This window comes from Arvicola amphibius, chromosome 12 (genome assembly GCF_903992535.2).
Source record: "Arvicola amphibius chromosome 12, mArvAmp1.2, whole genome shotgun sequence".
Lineage (NCBI taxonomy): Eukaryota > Metazoa > Chordata > Mammalia > Rodentia > Cricetidae > Arvicola > Arvicola amphibius.
The window spans coordinates 126,677,290-126,704,363 of record NC_052058.2 but is presented as its reverse complement, the minus strand read 5'-3'; the positions used below and the strand labels follow the sequence as shown (position 1 = coordinate 126,704,363).

At 40.0% G+C, this 27,074-nt stretch overlaps 1 protein-coding gene across 1 annotated transcript in view; it reads left to right on the top strand.

The window, feature by feature from the left end:
- The window catches only part of Nell1 (neural EGFL like 1), an 834,960-nt gene extending 810,457 nt beyond the window's left edge, over positions 1–24,503 (top strand). The window contains 3 exon segments of the mRNA XM_038313841.1: positions 10,902–11,078; positions 13,512–13,736; positions 24,272–24,503. Of these exon segments, the coding sequence (XP_038169769.1) occupies positions 10,902–11,078; positions 13,512–13,736; positions 24,272–24,322 (453 nt within the window). The 3' untranslated portion in view covers positions 24,323–24,503.
- Positions 24,504–27,074: the final 2,571 nt, after the last annotated feature.

The window sequence follows — 27,074 nt, the reverse complement described above, 5'->3', positions numbered from 1 at the left end:
GGTTGTTGGTCAGGTGAGAGTTTGTGTAATCCTGTATTCTACACTTACCTAAGCTTGCCGATCCAGAAATCTCCAACTGAGATGGTCACTTGCAAGAACTCTCACTCACTGGATCACTGTTTGGGGAGCATCATCCAGAAAAGCCAAGCTTCCAGGCCCTTGATGTAGTAGTCAGACGTGAATGGGTAGACCTCATTCTAGACAAATGGAGACGGTAGTACGGTGGTGTCTTTGTCTTTCTCACTGCTGGAGTGTCTCCTAGGTTTAGTCACAGGAAGGCAAGTCAAATGCGCATGGAGACGCGCTTCTGCAACAGTGTTCTTTTAACTGCTTTACAAGATGGTCCTGTTCCTCCATGTGTGGGAGACAGTGGGGAAGCTTAGACTATCTCAGGGGTCCCTGGAAGTAGGACCAGGATCTATCCCTGGGGCATGAGCTAGCTTATTGGAGCCCATTCCCTAGGATGGGATGCCATGCTCATCCTTAACACAAGGGAGAGGGACTTGGTCCTGTCTTAATGTGCAGATGCAGACTTTGTTAACTCCTCATGGGAGCCCTTACCCTTTGGGAGGAGTGGATGGGGGTGTGGGATGGAGGGAACCTGGTGGGAGAGGGAGGTAGGGTGGGAGGGAGAACTGTGGTTGGATTAGTATAGAATGTGAATATATATATATATATATATATACATATATACATATATACATATATACACACACACACACACAAGAACAAAATGGGCTTGTTAAAATGTTTGATTTCCTCATGCTTTCTTTCTTCTTTTGTTGATTTTGCCAATTTATTTTAATTTTTTTTCAAAAACTACTTTACTATAGCTTTTGGCTTACATATTAGGGTGGGATGATTTAATCATGGGTTTTCTAGGCATAGAAAACAAGAAATATTAGTTGCTTAGTAGCCTCTTAGGAATCTAGGTCTCCTGATAAATTCTGTGTTCTCCAGAAACAGAGCAGGGATGAGCCTGAGGAACCATGTGATTCATCTTCTGCCTTGACATCTGGCCCCAACGCATCAGAACCCACTGGTCTACTTGGGAGTGATACATAGCCTGTTCTTAACCCATGTCGCCTGTTTTCCCTTTTCTACGTACACCTAATTCTGTAACCCAATTTTAGATCTATTTTTCCCCATTTATTGAGCACCCTGTCCCGGGCTATGTTCCAAATAGCCTAATAATTAGAAACCAGCATCATCTCTTGTGTGAGCACAGCTTTGAACGATGAAGGAACTATCTCTAATGGATCAAGAGACTCATCCTCTCTCTACGATTCCAATGTCTTGTCTGGTACTTACCCATTTGTACACTATCCAGAGCCTAGGGCTCCCATTGTCCCAAAGCCCACTTTTTCCCCACAGAGGATGCAGACTTGAGTTTTAGAAGCCAGCGAGGTGAGATGCCATGCCAGCTTCAGGGAGCTCAAACACTCCTGTCAGGAGTATAGCTCATGGATAGGACGTTAGCAGCCACGAAATGGATGTTATCAAGTGTGGTATTTAACCAGGTGGTGCTGACACAAAGGCCACCACTTTCTAGGGAAAGGAAAGATCATTATGGGCTAGAGTAGTGAGGCCAGAGTTTGAAAGAAGGATCCCTGTTCCAGAAGCAGAGTGGCCACGTTCTGTACTTCTTTCCAGATTTCCGACAGTAATTACAACCTTCCTACACCCAAGGTTTTTCAGGCATTCTAGGCGACCAGAGTATTGAGTACTGTGAAACTAAACACTTTCAACTCTATTTTCAGCTACATTTAAGTCTGTGATAAAACCAGGGACTCAGCAAGCATGAATGCTCTCCTAGGCTTCCTTTACTATCCTAACAATCCCAGCAGTCTGCTTCTCTTTCTCTCTGCTGTTCCCTAAAGTGTATTTAACATCTTCTGAGGAGCTGGGCTGAACCTGATTCTCTGGGTGAACGATCCTTATAGTCCTGTTAATAAACCTTATTAGTAATTATTCCTCTGCCACCACCACTTCAACACTTTTGATAAAAGCATGAGATTGATTTTTAACAATTTGTTTAAAATAAATAATATAATGAGACTGTATCCATTACTCTATGACATTTAAAATATTTATTTTTTAAATATTTAACTGTTTGAGATTATAATTACATCATACCCCCTTCTCTCCTTTCCTCCACACCCTACCATCCCCATGTATCCCTTATTTCCTTATTTTCTGAATTGGTTGTGTGTGTGTGTGTGTGTGTGTGTGTGTGTGTGTGTGTGTGTGTATGTACTTCTGAATATACAAATACAACCTGCTCAGTCCATACAATGGCACCTGTATGTACATACTTTTATATGTTCAGGGCCGACCACTTAGCACTGGACAACCAATTGGTGCCTCTTCCCCAGGGAAGACTGCTTCTCCTATTCTCAGCATTCTTTAGTTGCCTGTAGTTTTTAGCCTAAGCTTGAGGCCTCATGAACTCTCTCATGTCCAGGCTAGCATGTGTGTTGGTATCATCTCTGTTTAGGTTATGTTTAGATAGCTACGTTGGTGAGATTTCAAAAGTGTAACTTCTGACATTTCTAGGAGACACAATCTCACAGCAAACTCCTGGCTTCTTCATCTCTTATCATCTCTCCTACCCCTTTTTGCACTGATCCCTGAGCCCTATGTACCAACCCTATGTACCAGAGTTGTGTTTCCAATCTATCAGTTACAACTGAGCTAGAGAACTCTACATATTTCTCTGTTGTGGTTTTCAGTGATGCTTTCTGTCTATTGCAAAAAGACATTTTCCTTGATGAGGAATGAGAACTCCACTTTCCTATAGCTTAAAGGACACATATTTAGAAAGTAGTTAATGATCCAGAAAGCTGGAGGTTGTGGGTTCTCCTTCAAGATTCTCCTATCAACTCCGGGTTGCTGGGTAAGTTCCCAGCACTAGTCATGATCACCCTCCTGCTGAGCAAAGTTCAAGGTGTGCTCAGCAATAGGGACCTGCCTTCCACCCTTAGGAGGCCACCAAAGGCAGTGGCAATAGTCCATAATGTTTGGGGAGTGTCTCTTGGATAGTGCTGACCAACAAGTCAAAGGGGTCCTCTGTGACTGGTGTTGGGTTTGGATTTACTTTGTTCCTTTTTTTTTTTTCAAATTTTGAGTTACATCAAGTCATTTGTTTGTGCTCTCTGTGATTTTTAATGTGGACACTTAGAACTGTAAGTTTCCATTGTAGAACTGCTTTCAATATGTCCCAGAAGTTTTGCTGTGTTCTGTTTTCTTTTCATTTTTTTTTCAGGAATCTCTTTCTTGATTTCTTCTTTGATACAGTCATCATTCAGTAATGAATTGTTTTATCTTCAAGAGCTTGTGCGCTTACTAGGGTAATTTTTTCTGCCACCTTTAGGTTTTATTGCACAATGGTCATATAGAATACATGGAATTATGGTAATTTTTTGTACTTAGAAAAATTTCTTTGTGTTCCAGGGCATGATATATTTTAGAGAAGCTTCTATATTCTCCTGAATAGAATGAATATGCTTTGGTATTTTGGTCAAGTTTTTAACAATTCGCTTAAAATAAACAGTATCTGCTAAGCCTATCCAATGCATAATATTATTTAATTCTGATGTTCAAATGGCCTGTCTGTGGAAGAGTTGGGTACTGAAATCACCACATATTAGTGGGTTGATGTTAATCTCTGTCTTTAAATACAATAGTACATTAATTGTGAAATTTGGTGTACCAGGGTTGGATATTTATATGTTTAGATTATTAATGTCTTCTTAATTAACTGTTTCCCTGATTGGAAAGAAGTGTCCCTCCTTATCCCTTCTAATTAGTTTTGTTTGAACTCTGTCTTTTCAGATACTAGGATAGTGGTGCCTACCGGCTTCCTGGTCCTATTTGATTGAAATATTTTTGTCTATCCTTTGACTCTCACACAGTGCTTACCTTTAAAGCTAACCTGTGTTTCTTATCTTATTTTTCATCTTTTTGAGATGATATTTCTCTGTGGAACAGTTCTAGCTCCTCTAGAACACATTTTGTAGTCCCGGCTGACCTCAAACTCACTGAGATCCACATATCTATGCCTCCCACATGCTGAGATTAATGGTGTACTCCACCACCACCTGGCACATGTGTTTCTTATTTTCAACAAATAGATTGGCATGGTTTAATGATTCGTTTAGCTAGCATGTGTCTTTTGACTGGAGAACTGTGCCATTAATATTTAAGTTATTAAAAAGTATGTGTTGAGTACAGTCATTGTGATATTGTTTGGGTTCTCAGTGGTACTTTGTGTTTTAATAATTATGGCTTTGTATTTCTTTCTACAATTTCATTCCTCTTTTCAGCACAAAGTATTACTTCCTATGTTTTTTAGGTTTGTCAGCCATAAATATTCTTAGTTTACTTATGTTGTAGAAAGATTTTCTTTATCCTCATCTATGGTGGATAGTTTTGCTGGGTATAGTACTCTAGGTTTGTTCTCATGATCTTTCATGACTTGGAATGTATTGCTCCATGTCTTCCAAGCTTTCAAATTTTCTGTTGAGAAATCAGCTGTTATTTCATATATATATATATATATATATATATATATATATACACACACACACACATATATATATATATATATATATATATGACATACATGATTTACTTTTCTTTCCTCTTACAGTTTTCAATATTCTTTCTTTGTTCTATATACTTAAATGTTTGAACTATGATATGTGGAGTGATATGCTTTTCTGGTCTTGTATATTTGGCATTCTGTATGCTTCTTGTACATGTTTGGGTGTATATTTCCACAGTTTGGGTAATTTTTCTCCTATGTTATCATTAGAGATCTGGTCTATGCATTGATTTAGGATATTTCTCCCTATTTCTGTTATTTGAAAGTTGGGTCATTTCATGATGTCCTACATTTCCTACATGTCCTTTTCCTGTGTTTGGATTTGTTTTCATATTCTTTGCTTATTTCATCTAGATCTTCAGCTTTCTTTGAGTCCTGATATTGCATCCTCCAAATGATTCATTCTACTTGTAAGGCTTCTCTCTGAGTTTTATATTTGGATCACTGATTTTTTCAATTCCATCTTCATTTAAGCTTTAGTCCTCTTCAGTGTTTCCATATCTTTTTTTTGAATTCTGTCTTCAAATCTTGGATTGTCTTTATCATTTACATTATATGTTTAGTCTCTTTAGTTTCATTGGACTATTTATTTGTGTCTCCTTGAACTCCTTGAATTCTTTGATGAAGTTTATTAATGTTCTTTTAAATTCTATGTGCTCTAAGTAATTAATTTTTGTTGATTTTTTTCACTTATTTTTCATACTGACCACAGTTTCTTTTCCCTCCTCTCCTCCTGTTCCTTTCCCTCACCCCCATCTGCCCCCCACTTCTTCCATCCTTCCTCCTCCATCTTCATCCAGAAAGGGGCAGGCCTCCCACAGGCTTGAACAAAGGATGGCCCATCAAGTTGAGTTAGGACCAAGCTCCTGCCCCTGTATCAAAGCTGGGTGAGGCAACCAAATATGGGGAATAGGTTCCCAAAAGTCCGTTCAAGTGCCAGGGACAGGTCCTGATCACACTGCTAGGCCCCACAAACAGACCAAACTACACATTTGTCACACGTCCCATGAAGACTCCCTAACTGTTGGTCCAGAATCTGTGAGCTCCTATGACAAACTCTTATTGGCAAACAATTTTACAAAACTTGTAGAAGGAGGTAAAGCTTTGATCTTTCTTATTGTTTGATTTTTGAATGAGCAAGACATGTGGACTACTTTTATTAGTTCTGTGCCTGATATGGACAGAACAGGTTTGGACAGAAGAGAGGTGTGTGGGTCATGTTAGGCCTAGAGTTTGGAAATGGTTTAGATGGAATGAAGTCGGGGGACACCAGGGACTGGACTGGTGTTCAGCATGTGCCTCTTAGACCAAGACTGGAATGCAGGGGTAGATCTGGCATTGGGCAAGTTTCGTGAAGGAAAAGATTGGGTAACTCATCAGGCTAGACCTTAGATAAGAAAGTGCAAGGTATGGCTGTGGGGAGAGATTGGATGTGGCATGGATAAGGCTTGTAGTTTGTGGGCAGGCAAGGTGGCTTCTGCTTTAAAGCTTAGAAGTTGGCTGCAGCGCAAGCTGGGTAGGCAGACTAGGTTGGAACATGGGATGGGAGACTTGAGTTAGAGCTGGATGGCTGGGAACAGTGAGTAACTCCCCTCAGGCACACTCACCCGGCTAGATCCTGAAGATGGTTACTCATGATCTGCTGGGGTCTCTTTCTTTGCATTAACATTTGTTGTTTTGTTCTCCAATCACATTAAATTTCCATTGGTTGTGATTTTCCTGGGGTGAGGATGATTATTTTAAGAGCAAATGGAGAACCCCAAATCACGTCTATTTCACTGTCTCCCTGGCCTGGTGATCTGATTCTCTTGTTGTGATGTTTTTATTAGAGATAGCGGGCTATGGTACACTGGCTGTCACTGGTCACATGCTGTTTCTCCATGTGTGGCTCAGGAGCTTCCTTCTGCTTTAGAGTCACTTAAGGGTCTTGTGGGAGCCCTTAATCAGCATGAATCATATTTCCCTATCCTATAACCTCCTCTTACTGCAATGATGCATCTTAGAGAAAAGACATTTCATAAAAGTCTGTTTTGGGGTCTATTTGGGGCTCTACTGTCTGTTCTATTATTAATTTCCCACATTGGAATGTCATTTCCCCTCCATGGATCTCTTGGATAATCTATGTAAATGTAACACTGGAAACATTTTTAGCCCTCATGCTTAAAGAAGATGAAGTTGGTAGACTATATTATCAATAATTGGAAAAATATTGGATGTCATAGTTTGACCAGTTTGTGTGAAAGGACAATAGATGGACCTAGAGTAATATCCCTAATTTTATAGTTCATGTCAGGAACGGCTGACACTTTCCTTAAGCCCTAGTTAACAAATGTTTTAAATTTTGTAAACTATGAGTACTTTGTCACAAACATCCAACCTCACCACTGTGGTGTAAAATCAGCAGGATCTGAGGAACTGGCTCAGATGCTTGTGTTCCTCGAGACCTTATCAGGCAGCTGCTGAATGCAAACCTGGCCATCAGCTTGCTAGCTGCTAGCTGATACTTTGATTCAAAGACCATATAAGAATGTCACATAAATCCAACTACCCAATTTCAAAGTGTCAGACAATGACATGAATTTGAACTGTGCAGTCTGTGGTGAGTAGATTGGTGTTGCACTTACCCAATAATTAAAATGTGTCATCTAAAATTTAAGACCTAGAATTTTACACAGTATATATACACTCAAATATTTTTCTATCAGTGTGAATTTCCCTGCTTTTAAAACAATCTAGAATTAATTTAAATATTTCAATTCTTATTTAGTCGTGCCTGGTTGAATTTTCCTTATAAAGGAGGGTGGGAATTCAGCTTTGATATCTCAGTGGAACTGGGGTTACCCTCTTAGCTGGACAGAGGTCAGGCTCTGGGAACAGCACACAGACCCAAAGAAGGAGTACAGCTTGCCACGAGTGGGCCCTCTTCTCACCCATCTTGGTGTCCAGTGTAATGGCACTCTAGAAGGAAGCTTTTATAACCATTCATTCGAGTTGAATTAATGAAGCCGCCTTTGGCATTTCCATTATCAAAAAAAGCTTTTTCTTGACAGTTGCTCTGTGATTCAAAGCCAACAGGAACACTGTCATTGTTCTGAAACCTAACAGAAGCTAAGAGGGGACTCGTTGGCATTTTCACGTAATTGATGAGATGTGAAATTGCTGTATTCTGCAGTCACCCTGAAGGCTATCCATTTATTCCTATTCATTTTCTTAACTAGTAGGTAGGATTGGACCTCATGTCGAGAAATATAGTAATCTGTGAAAATAATTTATAGTTTTGATTGGTGCTGATCAAAACCACATGGCTTTGCTATGCGGTTTCTGAGACTTCGACCTTCAATACCTGGGAAATGAAGTATATTGCTACAGGAGCTAAGTTGATAGGGCTCGGGGATACAGCTGGGTGGAAAAGTGCATGCCTGGTATGTGTCTGTCCCTAGGTTTAATTCCCAGCACTGAAATAAGAAAGAAATATGGCATGGTTATACAAAATTTATTGCTACTATTATTTTAGTGAAAATAATAAGATGGGAATCGTGATATAAGCCAATAAGTTGAGGACTCAATGCTGGAAGATTTCTATGATCAATGCTAAGCTGTGTAAATATCAGTTCACCTGGTTCAATTCACATGCTCACCTTTAGATTCATTATCTCTCTCTTCATTCTCTCGCTCTTTAATTCTTTCTCCCTCTCTCACATGTATGTGTATCTCAGTCTCACTCTATGCACACGTATGTATAGAAGCTTTTGTGTTTTTTGTAAAATTAACATATATGCATGCAAGTATCTGTGTGTATATCATCTCTTGATACTTTAGAACAGTGCTCTCTTATCTATTTCTATAGCTGAGACAATATACAAAATTTGAGTGAAGGCTACTCCACCCTCTTCAGTCATTGCAAAAGTAGCCAGCACTTCCCTTCCACTCTGTAGGAATGTAGTGCTTTTAAGGAGTTTCACTTTAGCTTCCGCTGACTTTACCATCCATTCTATGGATGAAATGGACTAAGACCTCATGGGCAGGTCCAATTTTTTTGTAGATGTCAGTAACCATGAAGCTGCATGATCCGTGGAAGATGACAGATGCAATATCTGGTAAAAAGCTGTGACTGACAGGAGAGGTGTGGTGGATCTAATAGGACGAAATGCAGCGTGCATCAGAAAACACATTATCTTCCCAGTCAACCAGCCACAGGCTATGGGACAGGGATTAATGAGGTTTGGGTCTTCATTGAGCTTATCAGTCAACACCATGCCACATAACCGAAACAAGAAAGCAAAGTAGGCTGCATTAGAGAAACCATAGTGAAAACGCAAGCATGGGGATAGAAACCCAGGGTGCTCCTTGTTTCTGAAGACTGATATTAAATTATCTGACTTGAGAAATGAAGACATATGTCTCTGTTCATGGATTATCAATAGTAAATATAATAAGGTAAATACTTCATACAATTGGGGCCGAAGATAAGCGTTCAGGTTTTGACTTCCAATGATGGTGAAGATCATGCCCAGTGGTCAAAGCTTGAAGGAGGGAGCCACCAAAGCTGCTGTGTAGTGAAAAGATATAAACAATGGGAACAGGTTGAAGAATCAGAGATGTTTTTCCCAGAAGGAATAACTCAGTGAACACATACAAATTAGCTTCTAGGAACTGAAGATTGAATACACAGGCTGTGGTTTCTTGGAACAGGAACTGAGGTCAGCAGAGAGAAAGCAAGACTAAGTCACACAGACATGTGCCCTGAACACCTTCCTTCATGGGGGTTGCCAAGGATGGATAACCTCAAGCATAGTCTTCATAACTTTTAGGTGTGGTTATTACCATGAAGGTGGGCTTTGTGTCCTTCAGATGATCTTCTAGTCCTAAGATTAAGTTTTAGAAAAACTCAAAAAGGTTGGAGAGATGTCACAGAGGTTAAGAGCACTGACTGCTCTTCCAGAGGTCCTGAGTTCAATTCCCAACAACCACATGGTGGCTCATAAACATCTGTAATGAGAGCTGGTGCCCTCTTTTGACCTTTAAGCATAAATGCAGACAGAACACTGTATACATATTAAATGAATAATCTTTTAAAAATTCAGAAAAGTAACCATGTGGAAGATGATGAGAGATGGCTCAGTTTTTCTTCCAGAGGACCCAAGCTCAGTGCCCAGCACCCATGTAGGGTAGTTCACAAGCACCTGTAGCTTCCGCTCCAAGGGATCCAATGACCACTCTGGCTTCTATAAGGACACACATATAATTATTTTTAATAAAAGTAAATCTTTAACAAAAATCATTGAACCATAAATGGTAGCCATAAACCTCACACTTTGGCTTTTCTGTTAATGGAGATACAACACTAATTTGATGAACAGATAGTAGGCATGCTTCAAGCACTCAGTCTTAATGCTCAAGTGTTCTTGACCTTCAGCGTGTTTTAACTGTGAATGCCCAGGGCTAGTACTACTGAAACTGTATCATATCTATAATTTGGCAAACCACTTCATGAAGGAAGGTGGCAACTTATCCTACGCTCTTCAAATAAGCAACCTAAAGACTTCCTTGTAGAAGAAAATTCTTTTGAAACTCTAGAACTCGGTTGTTCTAGGCGTGGTGATTCTGCTGCACTGTAAGACCTGTATAAGGTACTTGTCTCTGGGCCTCAGTTAATTCTTCCCACATCCCTTAAGTATCAGGGACACTTTTAGTTATAAAAAAGGGCCGGTATAAAATGAGGTGAGGACACGTCAACATGTTTGCTAGTGTTCTTATATATTAGGATAGTGACTTTCTACTGAAATGAGTACTTTTCTTATCAACACACAATGTCATGCTTTCATTACATTTCCACATACTTGTACCATGCAGTTTGCTCTTATTTCCCCCTTTTCCCCTTTTGTTCTACTTCCCCCTTCCTGCTCGTCCCCCCATATATTACCACCATGTAGTTCTCCTTCCGTCTGAAATGCATTCTTGATCACATATGCAGTTTAGCTGCTTAGACTGGCTATAATTCTTATATAGAAACATAATTTTTACATTTTTTTTTAAATTCAAAGAATATAATGATTTTTTTCTTAGATAAAGTTAGTATTGCCTCTGTTTTTAACTGGCTGGCTCTGTAGGCAAGCCCTGGGGAGAAAAGGCTGTGTTTGCTTTGAACTAGATGGGAGGTGGCTAAGACAGATCAGAGACTAGGAAGTTGTTTTCTGTGAGCTCTATGAGGTATTAACAGGGCTTGATTTTCACAGTGGGTCTGTTCATGCATTTTCATAACTCACAGAACCTCCTTGACCTCCCTTTTCAACAGAATGGGAAGATATTCTGCCGGCGGACAGCTTGTGATTGCCAGAACCCAAACGTTGACCTTTTCTGCTGCCCAGAGTGTGACACCAGGGTCACGAGCCAATGTTTAGATCAAAGCGGACACAAGCTGTATCGAAGTGGAGACAACTGGACCCACAGCTGCCAGCAATGCCGGTGTCTGGTATGTTGGTTCCTGGGGATCCTGGTGCCTTTGCTCTAGAAAAGGCTATACACTCACGGCTGTGGGGTCTGGAGTTTGAAGACGTTTCCAGCAACATGCAGAGCATTGTGGGGCTGTTTGTGCTTACCAGGGGGCCATGTAGTCTGCCCGGAGATATTTACATTGCATTTAAAATGCTTCAAAATAAGAAAAATGTATTTATGGAACAGATTTAACCTGAGCCCAATTTACATGTCCTCATATATTATAAAATGTCCAGAGCAAGGAATATTCATGTAATGTAGCCTTCGGGGGCTCGATAGGCAATTGTTGTCCAGACAGAACCATACCTATTATTGCTTTTGATATAACCTTTAAAGGTTTCAATAAAAATTATAATATAATTATAAGAGTTTGGGTGAGCAAGGCTGAGAATCCAATTCTGTAATTTTCTCAAGGGCTAGTTTGGTGTGGACACTTTGGACATGGCAGAACCTTCAGGGACTATTCTTTTCCTTAAGTGTGCACAGGTTTATGAGTCTTAATTTCAAAGATGATTAGGGAGAGGAGTGAATGCATGTAAAAGATGAATACTACACTCAGCACACAGTAGGCACATGGTTCAGTGCCACAGAAGGCCCTTAGCAAGGTGACTGCTGTTATAACTGGTTTATTCCTTGGAAAAATCTGTTCAAAGAGAAAAAAGAAAATTACTTCAAATATTAATACAAGGATACTAATAATATGCCTGCGTTTGAAAAAGTTCAAAGAAAATGCTTAATTTCCAGAACTTGTTCAGTGTATTTCACATTACAGCACAAACAATGACTTCCAAGGATGGAAGATGTGGAAACATGGCATGTTGGGAACTCTGAGCATTCCACCTGGCTCAGCTTTCAAAGGAAACTCTTAGCTTGGCGCTTAATGTTTATTGAAGAGAATCTTTCTCTTTCTGGGTATTATATGATAACTAGCACCCAGAGAAATTGTTCTCTGCATTCCCATAAATCCCCAGGTTAATGGGCAAGCAGTCTTAGCATGTCTCCTTCACAATCTATCTTAATACTAGGACTGCAACACAGATTAATTCTGTTCATGGCCAATTTTACAAATTCCCACTCAAGGACAAACACATCCAGTAGAACTACAGATCTGTTTCCAGTGCCAGTCTGGAAAACCACATTTCTTTTCTGAGAAGCCAGTCATCAGGTAACTGGAATTACTGGCATCCATCTTGCACATCAAGTTTTCATTTAAAAAGTTTCAAAAGCCCATCTTGAATGTCCAGTCCTTGGGATATACAGTTTTTAAATGACAGAAGCTCCTGACATTAACATACAAATTACTTTAGAATAATGGGGTCACATTTAATAAATATTTCATCAAGACATTACCAGTGCCAATGATGTAATTTGTTCATGGAAGATATAGTTGAAACTTGCACAAGCCCATAGTCTGAAGACATTGACTAGATAATTAAATGAGAATTATCACATATAGCTATTTATAATAAAATAATCCCACACTAGCCCAGAATGGAATATAATAAAGGTTTATAGGGGGTGAACTCACAGAAAGGGTAGCAATCTGCAGTACTCTGTGTGCCCTGGGACGTGGAACCAAATCCAGAAGTCAAGATGCCCACACACACTTTACATCTGCATTTATAGTATAAGAGACCACACTCAAGTGGGCTGGTATCTTAAAGGTTATTGGCTAAAGGAATTCCCACAGCAACCACAGGTGGCAGAAAGTGGGACGATGACAGTGAGTCTATGTGGAGAGTCTTTGATGTCATAGGCATCTCCTTGCTGTCCACAGAAGGTAAGATGGGTAGAGGCATCATTCATACTATGACTGGGAGACTTCAGAGTCCTGGGATGGTTTCTCACGAGAACACCCAATATCACCTCTGAACTTGACACCAGCTTCTCAGTTGATGCAGCCATTGAAATATTAGACTTTGTATATCATTTTTGACCTTAAAATGAGTGGTTATCTCTATACACTCTTTTACCCTCTGCTTGCCCGTTTTATTGGCATCTGTTGAACAAAAGTTCAATCATCAGTAGCGAGAGAAAACTAGTCAAAGACTGGAAAGCTCACGTTAATGTTGACTTGTACCAACTATTCAGTACAACCGGATAGAAACACTAAAGCATGATAAAATAACTGTAGGCTGTGCTTGGAACACATGCTGATTTAAGACTTTCTGTGAACTCTGGATTAGGTGGTCAGCAAAACCATCCCAAGTAAGGTGTTGATGTCATAGAAGTTATGTGTGTAGAATGTGTGTTTTCATAGATGAGGATGCATCATATGTATCATAGTGCAGGCTACAAGCCCTCAGCAAGGAGAATAATGAGAATTTTTGTGCCCTCCTTCCCCAAGGGACACTGGGAATATGACACTGCATAAGAACCAGGGAGACTCACTTCATCTTTTTCTCCACAGGAAGGAGAGGCAGACTGCTGGCCTCTAGCTTGTCCTAGTCTGAGCTGTGAATACACAGCCATCTTTGAAGGGGAATGTTGTCCTCGCTGTGTCAGTGACCCCTGCCTGGCTGATAATATTGTCTATGACATCCAAAAAACTTGCCTGGACAGCGCTGGTGTTTCAAGGCTGAGCGGTGCAGTGTGGACGATGGCTGGATCTCCTTGTACAAGCTGTAAATGCAAGGTAACCAGCTGCCTGGGGTATACGAGCCACACGTGGCTTCCCTCTGAAATCTCTGAACTCAGATCCCATGGGGAGCATATCCTCACAGGAGGACAGAAGGATAGGCAGATAATAGCTGCTATACAAGCCACACATAGTTTCCTTCTGAACTCAGATCCCATGGGGTGCATGTTCTCACAGGAGGACAGTAAGTATAGATGGATAATAGCTGGTCCTGGCTAAAGGCAGATTCCAAATGGACATGGAGAGAGAGTGAGCACACAACCTCTTAGCTTCATCCTGGAAAATTACAAAAACTATCAATAGCGTGAGGAGGGGAGAGATCTAGGTAGCTGTTTCTTCGGTCTTATTTTACATTGCCAAGAGTATTCCTGCATCCTTGCTGTGGTATTTGACTGTGATTATTCCTCTGTCTTTCTGGAGGATTCCTCATGAAATATCCTCATGTGTCTTTCTCTTCATTGTTCATAGAGTTGTGATCATAGACAGCTTCCATTGATGCTTGCTCAAGCAGGCAAAATCTCAGCCAAAAAAATATCACTTCCAGATTCTTAGGATTAAACATATTAAAAAACGATACTCAACTTGTTCCTGTCAAAATCTGCCTCCATCTTAGCCATCAGGGGAGGCTTTCCAGCATGTCTTTAAATGGATTTATTAGTGTCAACATTTTTCTGTTTCCTAGAATGCACTATCTTAAAATGTATCCCCAGTAGAGAAAAATGTTGAGCATCCTATAGCAAAAGACCCATGATCCCATCTGAACTCGCACCTACCACAAACAAATGGCCAAGAGACATAGGTGCCTGGGTTGTCTAATTCCACCCTTTTATTTTATTGAAAATAGATACTTTTCAAACAACATATTCTGATTATAGTTTCCCCTCCCTCTACTCCTCCCAGTTCACACCCCACCTCCTCTCTCACCTAGGTACACCCCTTTCCTGTAGCTCCTTAGAAAACCAACATGAATCTAAGGAATAATAATAAACAAAAACAGAATAGGACAAAATAAAATAATGTGTTGGAATAAGGTGAAATAAATGGAAGGGAAGGAGCCCCAGAAAAGGCACTAGAAACAGCCATGAGTGCAAAGACCTATTCTTTTTTGTATTTCATTATTATTATTATTATCATTATTATTATTATTATTATTATTAAAAATTTCCATTTCCTCCCCTCCTCCCACTTCACTCCCCTCCCCTCCACCCACACCCCCACTCCCTCCCTCTCCAGGCCAAAGAGCAGTCAGGATTCCCTACACTATGGGAAGTCCAAGGTCCTCCCAACTCCCCCCAGGTCCAGGAAGGTGAGCATCCAAACTGACAAAGCTCACACAGAGCCCGTCCATGCAGTAGAATCAAAGCCCATCACCATTGTCCTTGGCTTCTCAGTCAGCCTCCACCGTCAGCCACATTCAAAGAGTCTGGTTTGATCACATGCTCCATCAGTCCCATTACAACTGGCCTTGGTAATCTCCCATTAGATCTGTCCCACCGTCTCAGTGGGCAAAGACCTATTCTTTACACAAACAGGATTCCCATTAAAAACACAAAACTGAAAGCCACAATATGTGCTCAAAGTATGTATAGAGTAAAATATTAAAATAAGAATAAAAACAAAAAATAAAATGTTCTAAAAAATGAATCAAAAATCTCTGACATGACATTATGAGACAAGGACCCTACAGAGATGCCATTGAGTTCTGTTGGCCATCTGATGCTGGGCATGGGGCCTACCCTTAAGAATATTTCTTTCTGGGCTGGAGAGATGGCTCAGTGGTTAAGAGTGTTGCCTGTTCTTCCAAAGGTCCTGAGTTCAATTCCTGGCAACCACATGGTGGCTCAACCATCTGTAATGAGGTCTGGTGCCCTCTTCTGACCTGTAGGCATACACACAGACAGAATATTGTATACATAATAAATAAATAAATATTTTTTAAAAAGAATATTTTTTTCCACAGTGATACTCCCTTGGAGAACTTCTACTATGTTAGGTTACAATATGACCCTTCAAATGTCCCCAAGATTTAGCTGTCCCTCCCCCTACTCCTTCCCTTTTCTATCTTCCTTCCTGTTCCATCCTTCTATTTTACCCCCTACCTCCTCTATCCATAACTATATATTTTATTTCCCTTTCCTAGGGAGATCTATTTATCCCATCAAGTCCCTTATTCTAAACCTAACCTCTGTGCTTCTGTAGATAGTAGATTGATTCTCATTAATTTAATACCTGATATAATACCACATATAAGCAGATACATACCATATTTGTCCTTCCAGGTCTGGAATAACTCACTCACGATGATTATTTTCTAGTTTCATCCATTTGCCTACAAATTTCATATCTTTTTTTTAATGGCTGGGTAATACTCCATTGTGTAAACGTACCACATTTTTTATATCTATTCTTCTGTTAAGGGATGTTTAGGTTGTTTTCAGTTTCTAGATATTATAAACAGAGCAGCAGCAAACATGATTCAGTAACTGCCTCTGTGGTAGGTTGAAGCATCTTTTGAGTGTATGCTTGCGACTTAGGTATAGCTGCATCTGGAGGTAGATATGTTCACATCTTTCTGAGGAACTGCCATATTGATTTTCATCGGTGCTGTATAGTTTGTACAGCCAGCAATGGATGTGTATTGCCCTTATTCCACTCTGTGGCAGCATGAGCTAATACTTGCATTATCCATCTGGTAGGTGTAAGATGGAATCTCAAAGTAGTTTTAACTTGTGTCTCCCTGAATGCTAAGGAATTTGAACATTTATTTGTTTTTCAGTCATTTGAGTTTCCACTATGGAGATTTCTTTGTTTTGATCTGTACCCCATTTTAATTGGATTTTTGATATCTAGTTTCTTGGGCTCTTTCTATATTTGGATATTAGTCTTCTATCACATGAAGAGTTGGTGAAAATCTTTTCCCACTCTGTAGATGGCTGCTTTGTCTGAATGACAGTGTCCTTTGTCCTACAGAGGCCTTTCAGTTTCTTTTTTTTTTGTTTTTTTTGTTTTTTTCGAGACAGGGTTTCCCTGTAGTTTCTAGAGCCTGTCCTGGAACTAGCTCTTGTAGACCAGGCTGGCCTCGAACTCAGAGATCCGCCTGCCTCTGCCTCCCGAGTGCTGGGATTAAAGGCGTGCGCCACCACCGCCTGGCAATTTCTTATCCCACTTATTAATTGTTGATCTTAGTGCCTGTGCTATGTGTTCCATTCAGCAATTCTTATTCTGTGCTAATGAGTTCAAGATTATTTCCCACTTCCACTTGTTGAGAGAAGGCCATTTGTTGGTTCCCAGCTGCTCAGCCCCGAAATAATCACACAGATTATTTTAAATTATATTTAATTAATATAAATTAAATCACTGCCCATTAGCTCTATCTTCTAATTGGCTAACTTTTACATATTAATTTAACCCATTTCTATTAATCTGTGTGTCACCATGTGACTGTGGTTAACCAGCTAAAGTTCCAACATCTGGTCTCCAGTGTGTCTTCATGGTTTCTCACTCTTCTGCCTTCTATCTCCCAACATTCAGTTTAGTTTTCCCCACCTATTTCTACTCTTTAGCCTTATCATAAATCACAACAGTTTCTTTATTAACCAATAGTATGCATAGCATACAGAGTAGAATCACACATCATCCACTTCTATCAGGTTCAGTGTATCTGTTTTGTTGTTGTTGTTGAGATTTTGATCCATTGGCACTGAGTTTTGTGCAGGGTGATATGTATGGATCTATTTGTATTCTTCTATATGCTACCAGTCAGTTTTATCAGTACCATTTGTTGAAGATACTGTCTTTTTATCCAGTGTGTGTTTTCTGCACTTCCTTTTAAAATTAAAAAAAAAAAAAACAGTTGTCCATAGGCATGTGAATCTATATCTGGGTCATTTATATCTGGATCTTCAACTCCATTAAACAGTGTGTCTATTTTTGTGCCAATACCATGCTGTTTTTATTGCTATAGCTCTGTAGTACAACTTGAAATTGGGAACAACGATATCCTCTATGGTTCTTTTATAAATTGTTTTAGCTTTCCTGAATGGCTTTTTTCCTCCATTACATATCAAGCTGAAAATTGTCCATTCAAGATCTGTGAAGACTTGTGTTAAAATTTTGATGGGGATTGCATTTAATTTGTAGATTACTTTTGATAGAGTGGCCATTTTTACTATATTAATCCCACTGATTTGTGAGCTATAGCAATCTTTCCACCTTCTTATATCTACAAATTCTTTCTTCAGTGTTTTGTACAAGTCTTTCACTTGCTTGGATAAGAGGTACTATAAGGTATTTTATATTTAACACTACTTAATGAGTTTTGTATCCCAGATTTCTTTCTCATTTGTCATTTGCATATAGAATGTCTACTGATTTTTGTACCCAGATATTTTGATGAAAGTGCTTACCAGTTTTAAGTGTTCCCTGGTAGAATTTTTGTGTCACTTATATATGCTATTATGTCATCAGCAAATAGGGATAGTTTGACTTCTTCCTTTTCAATTTGTATCCCTTTGATCTTCAGTAGTCTTATTGTTAAGTTAAGCCTTCAAGTACTATATTGAATAGTTATAAGAGAGTGGACAACCTTGTGTTGTTACTGATTTTAGTGGAATTGCTTTGAGTTTCTCACCATTAAAGTTTATGTTGGCTATAGCCTTGTTGTTAACTACCTTTCTTGTTGAGGTCTGTCCCTTGTATCCCTATCTTTCTCCTGTACTTTTATCATGAAGGGATATTAGATTTTTGTAAAAGGTCTCTTCTGCATCTAATGAGATGATTATGTCTTTTATTTCTTTCAGTTTGTTTATGTGGTGGGTTATATTTATTGATTTTTATGTGTCGATCCATTCCTGTATCTCTGAGATGAAGCCTACTTGATCATGGTAGATTATCTTTTTGATATGTTCTTAGATTTGGGTTGCATGCATTTTACTGAGCATTTTTACATCCATGTTCAGAAGGGAAATTGGTCTATAGTTCTCTTTCTTTGTTGGGTTTTTTATTTGCTTGGGATACCAGGGTAGCTAGTCTCATAAAGTGAGTTGGTGAATGTTCCTTCTGTTTCTATGTTGTGGATTAATTTTAAAGGTGTTGATCTTAACTCTTCTTTGAAAGTCCAATAGATCTCTGGGCTAAAACTGTATGGCCTTGAGTTTTTTTCTGGTTGGGAGACTTTTAATTACTGTTTCTATTTTACTAGGGGTTATATGTCTGTTTAAATTGCTTATCTGATCTTGATTTAACTTTGGTAGGTGGTATATGCTGAGAAATTTATACATTTCTTTTAGATTTGATGGGGTACATGTTATTAAAGTACATCCTTATGATTCTCTGTATTTTTTTCTGTGTCTGTTGTTATGACCCACTTTGCACCTCATATTTTATTAATTTGAATCTTCTCTGTCTTTTAAATAATATGGCTAAAGGCGCATCAATCTTATTGATTTTCTCTGAAAACCAACTTTTTGTCTCATTGATTCTTTGTACTGTTTTGTTGTTTCTATTTTATTGATTTCAGTCCTGAGTTTGAATATTTTTTGCTGTCCTCTCCTTTTGGTTGTGATTTCTTCTTTCTGTTTTAAAGCTGTTAGCTTACTAGGATGAGAACTTTCTGATTTTTTTGTAGACACATAGTGCTATGAAATTTCCTCTTAGAACCAACTTCATTAGGTCCCATAAGTTTGGGTATATTATGTTTTCATTTTCATTAAATTTTACAAGTTTTAAATTCCTTTCTTAATTTCTGTCCTGACCATTTTTTTTTCATTCAGTAATGAGTTGTTCAGTTTCCATGAGTTTGTAAGCTTTCTGTTATTGATATCCAACTGTAATCCATGATCATAAGAAAGGATGCAGGGTGCTATTTTAACTTTCTGTTATCTGTTGAGACTTGCTTTATGTCCAAGTATGTGGACAATTTTGGAGAAAGTTCCATAAGCTTCTGTAAAAGAAGGTATTTTTTGTGAGTGCTTGGATGAAACATTCTGAAAATATCTGTGGGGCACATTTGGTTTATACCATCAGTGAGCTCCATTTGGTTTATACCATCAGTTAGCTCCATTTGGTTTATACCATCAGTTAACTCCAACATTTGGTTTATACCATCAGTTAGGTCCATCATTTCTCTGTCTGGGTTCTGTGTGATTGACCTGGTTTTTGTTTGTTTTGGAAAGAATGGTGTATTTAAGTCTCCCACTATCAGTGTGTGAGGGTCACTATGTGGTTTAAACTGTAGTAGTATTTCTTTTACATACTTGAAGAGTGGCAGTCGGCGGAGATTGGAAATAATCAAAATAGCCTTTTTTAAATGAATCAGTTTTAATAAAGGGAGCAAGTGGGGAGCAAGAGGGATACACTTACAGAGCCAAGATTCCAACCCAGCAGAGAACCAAGCCGAAGAAGAAGGGGCGGGCCTACCCCAAACCTGGTTCTTTTAAAGGTACGTTTTGTTCCTGGAGTGGCCACGCCCCTCAGACAAGGGATTGGTCAGCCGCCCCTACATCTCCCCCTTTTGTCTCCTTCTGGAGTCTTTGATGGAATTGAAGAATGGTTCAATAGTTATAGTTTTCCTTAGTTATGATAAAAGATAAAATAGATTTAAATATTGTAACTGTAATTCTTGCTTGATAACTGTTTTTGTTATATGTAATTTTACTATGTTAAAGCCTTTCTTTTTTGTTTAAACAAAAAAGGGGAAATGATGGAGGAGTGTCTATGTGTTACTTTCATTATTATTAATAAAAAAAACTGCCTTGGCCCTTTAAGAGAACAAAACATTAGGTAGGCGGAGTAGACAGAACAAAATTGTGAGAGAAAGGAAGCAGAGTTGGGGAGACGCTTCAGACAGTCGCCATATACAGTCGCCATGCCTCTCCTCTCCGAGATGGATGCAGGTTAAGATCTCTTCTGATAAGCCACCCCTCATGGTGCTATATAAATTACTAAATATGGGTTAAAACAAAATATAAAAATCAACCAAAAGCCGGGTGGTGGTTGCGCACGCCTTTAGTCCCAGCACTTGGGAGGCAGAGGCAGGCGGATCTCTGTGAGTTCGAGGCCAGCCTGGTCTACGAGGGCTAGTTCCAGGACAGGCTCTAAAAAAGCTGCAGAGAAACCCTGTCTCGAAAAAACAAAAAAAAAAAATCAACCAATAAAAAGCTACAGATAATGGGCCAGGGGCCAGGCAGTATTTAAATAAATACAGTTTCCGTGTAATTATTTTAGGTAAAGCTAGCCAGGTGGTGGAAACAGCCTGCCACTCCTTCTACACATACTTGGATGCCCTTGTGTTAGGGGCATAGACATTCAGAATCTCAGTGTCCTCTTGAGGACTTTTGCTTTGATGAGTATATAGTGTTCTCAGGATCTTCTGATTTGTTTTGGTTCAAAGACTATTTTATCAAATATCAATCTTGCTAGAGTCTTCTTAAGACCATTTGCTTGGAATATTTTTTTCTATCCTTTTACCTCCATGGGATATCTATCCTTGATGGTAAGGTGTGTTTCTTGGATGTAGCTAAAGGGTGAATCCTGTTTTCATAGTCGTTTTCTTAGTCTGTGTCTGTTTATTGGGGACTCAAGATCATTGATGTTAAAAGTTATCAAGAGCCAGTGTTTGCTGATTCTAGTTATTTTGCTGTCATAGTTGTTGTTGTTGGTATTGCTGTTGTTGTTGGTGGTGTGTGTGTGTGTTGTTTTTCTTCTCCTCTGATTTTCTGTTTTCCTGGGTGTGGCTATCCTCTTTAGGTTGAAATTTTCCCTTAAGTGTCTTCTGTATGGCTGGATTTGTAGACAGATATTGCTTAAACTTAACTTTATCTTAGAATGTCTTTCTCCTTCTCTTGGAAACCAAAGTTTTACTTTGCTTAGTAGGCTGGTGTCTGTGTCTCCTAATGTTTGAAGAAGGTCCTTGTGGCTCTTAGAGTCTCCACTAAGAAGACAGGTGTTATTCTAATTGGTCTGACTTTGTAGCTTTTAATATTCTTTCTTTGCTCTGTACATTCAGTGTTTTAAATATTATGTGCCAGTGGAGCTTTCTTTTCTGGTCATATTGATTTGATATTTTGTATGCTTCTTGTACCTTGATGGCATCGAATTCTTTAGGTTGGGAAAATTTTCTTCAGTGGTTTTCTTGAAAATATTTTCTGTACCTTTGACCAGGTTCTTTCCCTTCTCACATTCCTATTATTTTTAGATTTGGTCTTTTCATACTGTCCCAGATCCCCTAGATGTTTTCTTTTTGGAGTTTTTTATATTTGACATGTTTTTCGACCTAGGTGTTCATTCCTTTTATCTTGTCTTCACTGCTTGAGAGTCTCTTGTTCAGCCTTTATATTCAGCTGGTGAGGCTTGCCTCTGAGGTCCCTGATAAAGTTCCTAAATTTTTCATTTTCATGTTTCCCTCAGGTTTTTTTTATTCTATTTTTCACTTTCAGGTCAGGAACTTCTGTAATCACATCCTTTCATGGTTTGTTTGTGTTTTCACAGATTTCTATAATGGATATATTCATTCCCTGTTTAAAGAAATTTATATTCATAAATTCTACTTTAGGTGCCTTTTTTAGGTTTCAATTTGTTGCATTTCTCAGGGCATACTGTAGCAGGATTATTGTGCTCTAGTGGGGACATATTGTCCTTGCTGTTATTGATTCTGTTATCATGCTGGCATCTAGGCATCTGGGTTGTGGGTTGATTTTAAATCTAGGTGCTGATATCTGCTCTTGTCTTTGTTGGGTGTGTGGTTGTTCCTTGGTTTATGTTGTCCTCTCTGGTTCCTAGGCAGGTATGGTGGCTGTGTGTGAGCTGCTAGGGAATGCTACTAGGGTACTGATAAGTGTGTGCACTGGGGCTTTGGGTACAATGCGTTTCTAGGTATTGGGTTCTGACACTTAAGAATAGGGGTGCTTGAACAGATTCAGGGAAGGAAGAAAGCAGGCAGCTCCAGCAGGATCTATATAGTCTCTGGGAATGGGAGCAGAGAGTAAGAAAAGGCCACAGCGGGTGCTCTGCTACAGATATGGGCATAACTTACAGGGATATTTGATTTGGAGGAAAGGAGTGCCAGTGAAGAGCTGATGCCCACTACCTGCTTTGTTGGCCTGCTTGATTCTCTCGCCGGTTTGGCAAGACAGCTTCCAGGGAATGTTTTCTACAGCTGGGCATTAGACCAAGGGATGAATTGGAGAAAATCTGAGTGATCTGCTGGGGATAGGGACAGAGAGGAGAGAGGGATCATAGTAGATGCTCCTGAGAAGGGTCACAGCAGGTGCTCAGAGAGGAAGGACACAGCAGGTGCTCTGAGAGGAAAAGGGTACAGCAGGTGCTCTGAGAGGAAGGACACAGCAGGAGCTCTGAGAGGAAAGGGCTACAGCAGGTGCTCTGAGAGGAAGGACACAGCAGGTGCTCTGAGAGGAAGGGAGTACAGCAGGTGCTCTGAGAGGAAGGACACAGCATGTAGTCTGAGAGGAAGGACACAGCAGAATCTCTGAGAGGAAAGGCGTACAGCAGGTGCTCTGAGAAGAAGAACACAGCAGGTGCTCTGAGAGGAAGGACACAGCAGGTGCTCTGAGAGGAAGGACACAGCAGGTGCTCTGAGAGGAAGGACACAGCAGGGGGTCTCACACAGAGTTGGAGATGAGATTGGGTGATTGAGTTTGGAAAGAGAAGGGAGAGTGCAGACCTGCATCTGGCCTGTAGAGCTGGGGAAAAAGGATGAGTGGGAAAGAAGGTGGGCGGGGTTCTGCATAATCTATTAAATGGGGTCAGATAGGAAGGGGAGGCTGCAGCAGGTGGCTTCCCACAGAGCTAGGAATGAAGGCAAAGTAGAGCTGTGTGGTTAACTCACCTGGTGTCCTGGCAGGATGGCTGGTGGGTGATCAGGGAAGGCCTGCTGGAGTTGGGAGCTTGGAGAATGGGATGAGTGGGGGCGGAGTTGGAGACCCGTGTGATCCATTGGAGATGGGGGCAGAGAACATCCAGTACCTTTATAATGTCAGGATTGATTTTCATTAAAGGGAATTATGAAGGCATATTTATATTAATTTATGAAATTGGATTTTAATAAACTTCCCTGAATTTATGAACCTAAATGCTCACTGCTCCTTCCTCATCTTTATGAGGGGTGCAGTCATGATTCCCCTTGATGTATACACCTTTGTGGAATCTATTTGGGATTTGCCTTTAATCTTACTGATACTTCCCATTAGTTTCTGATATGGCTAATTCTCTTCTCTGAGATATTTCTATTTGTGAAGTAGGTTTTGGAAATAAGGTTACCAAATGAATTGTGAAAATTTGGATTGTTAGAGTGTATCTAAAGCTGCATTGCCTGTAAGCAGGGCATGAAGCAAGCCTGTTAGCAAAGCCTCAGACCAGAGTTACCTGGAAGACCATGCTTACTTCCTTTCAAAGCTGGATATTCTCCTCCCATTTCTGAAGCATATCCTCTCCTGAGCTGTTGTGACCCAGACGGCAAACTGCTCATCGTTGTGTATTCTGCTTCAGTGGCTAACACTTGTGTTCTCTTTGTACAGAATGGGAGAGTCTGCTGCTCTGTGGATTTGGACTGTCTTGAAAACAACTGAAGTATTTCCAATGGACTCATCACAGGATAAAGACGGACAAAATGACCATCCAGCCTGAGGAGGAAGAGGGACTGATCTTGTTTTTAAACGACAGTCGATTACCAAAGTCTCCATCTGAGGACGGTGTTTGGGTGGCCTTTGCCACTTTGCTCATCCTTGCTGATCTAGTCTAGATGCCTGCAGTGCCGTGCATTCCAGTCAATGGTTGTTGAGTCTCTGTGCTGTAAATCACCTTCCCCTCGTCAGACCATTTGCGGATACATGTAAAGGATCCCATGATGAATGTTAATGTAATTTCGTTTATTTTGTGTACTAACATAATAGAGACTTGGCACCGTTTATTTATTTTTCTTGGTTTTTGACTCAAATTCTAAAAATAAAGTTGCCTGTTGTGACGTGTGTCTCGTTCACTGTACACAGTATGGAGGTTCCCATGGGACATGTTGATGAAGATGTGGAGCATCTGTCCACGGCATCCTGCGTGGCATCCTTCACGGCATCCTTCCGTTTCAAACTGCTGAGCACTGGTGCCCACTCACTCAGCTGAAAACTTCACAGGGCAATTATGGTACACCGAAGGGAAAAAGATGCCAGGCATCATTAAACGTCATTTTGAAAAGTACTATCTTCTGCCGGGCGGTGGTGGCGCACGCCTTTAATCCCAGCACTCGGGAGGCAGAGGCAGGCGGATCTCTGTGAGTTCGAGGCCAGCCTGGTCTACAAGAGCTAGTTCCAGGACAGGCTCTAAAAAAGCTGCAGAGAAACCCTGTCTCGAAAAACCAAAAAAAAAAAAAAAAAGTACTATCTTCTCTCTGCTGCAAAAATAAATGAAGTGACCCATTTACTCACAATTTCTAAGTGGTGATCCTAAAAGCCTTTCTTGGCATTGGAAGCCAAGGTATGTTTATATCAGTTTTACACAGCACGTACAGCCAGCAACATACTTTAATAGTTATTAATAAAGTTAAGGGGTTAATACAAGTCTTCCCTTATCCCATATTACATAAACAAGGATTAAGGAATCTGCTCAGCCATTGTTTTGGGGCGGTGGTATTTGACTGGCACCCAATTCTAGCCCAGCACTGTTCCACTAATAACACTGCATCTTGTATGGCTGAAGAGGACACGAGTCTTTAAGGAGATTTCTTTGTGTGGGTTTATGACTGTCTTCATTCCCAATGATGCTTTCTTATTCATTTATTCACTTTATTTTATTTATATGAGTGTTTTGCCTGCGTGGATGTCTGTACAGCATGTGTGTGCCTGGCGCCTGTGGAGATGAGAAGGCATGAGGCCACCTAGAACGGACATCACAGATGCTGGTGAACTAGCACTGTCACACAGGTGCCTGGAATGGAAGTCACGTCTCTGCAAGAGCAGCAAGTGTTCTGAACCACTGAGCCAGCTCTCTAGGCCCCAGCCAACACTATATTTTTAAGGATTGGCAGTTATTCGGTTATACAAAGTGATTACATTTCATCAGGTTTGTCAGGGATGAGCGTCCAACCTTAGGTGGTACTTTTGAGACCAACGTGCATTGCGCTGAATTAAGTTAGTCCCTGGACTGCTGCTCACTGCCTTCATGCCTAAACGTTCTAATTTGTTACACCAACGATGCTCTAAGTAATGTTTGAATCCTAAATACTAACATTATTAATTTAAAATTATATCCCCCGCATGCTATCATTCACTAGTATTTTCCCAACAGAGATAATAGCCAGTGTTTTTTTTTTGTGTGTGTGAAAATGGAGTGCTCTACATGAAGTCAACAGTATATGATGAATCACAATGACCACAAATTGAATATTACACTCGGCAAAGACTGATATGGTGTGATAAATTACAGAGCATCATATTTTATCTCAATTCCTCACATGGAACCCTGGAGTAAAGAATCGGAAATTACCCTTTGAAAACATTTATGACAACTCAATTGAAAAGAAACCCTTCCAGTGTTATAAGAAACAAAACATTTACAGGACTTGTGACTGCATCTGTAGAGCACAGTATGATGCAGAGTCCTCCCATTTGTTGGATTCTCCACTTTGCCTACGTGTCCTGGTACTTCCCACAAAGGCCAGGTGACTCACCAAGTTAACGCTGTTTCTATCCCCCTGTATGGAAAGTCTGCTGACCTCTGCCCTAGAAAATGTCTGATGAGCCAGGCGGTGGTGGCTCACGCCTTTAATCCCAGCACTCGGGAGGCAGAGGCAGGCAGATCTCTGAGTTTGAGGCCAGCCTGGTCTACAAGAGCTAGTTCCAGGACAGGCTCCAAAGCTACAGAGAAACCCTGTCTCGAAAAACCAAAAAAAAAAGAAAAGAAAATGTCAGATGCATACCTAAGAGCCATCTGTACTTTTTTTTTCCAAGATGTCATCAAAAAGCCACAGTTTTTGAATTTAAATTCCCGTGTGTTGATAGTCTACTGAAGTACAGTTAATGCCAATAGCCCAAAGTACCTACTTTTATAAATACCATTCTCAGACTCAATACTTTCTTTTCTTCTGAAACTTAATGGAGTGAATTTAACCAGGGCTAATTGCAAACCACTGCAGTGTCTATCAATAAGGAATATGCTTTTTGTATAATACACCAGGTGACATTTAATTGTTAAAGGCTCATTGATCTGGATTAGGTGACACGTGCCTGTGGTTCCAGCCACTGCTGACAGAGGGTGGGGCTGAAGCAGAACAGGAAGTCTCTTGACTTCATGAGTTTAAGATTATCCCATAAGAATATAATATCTATAGGA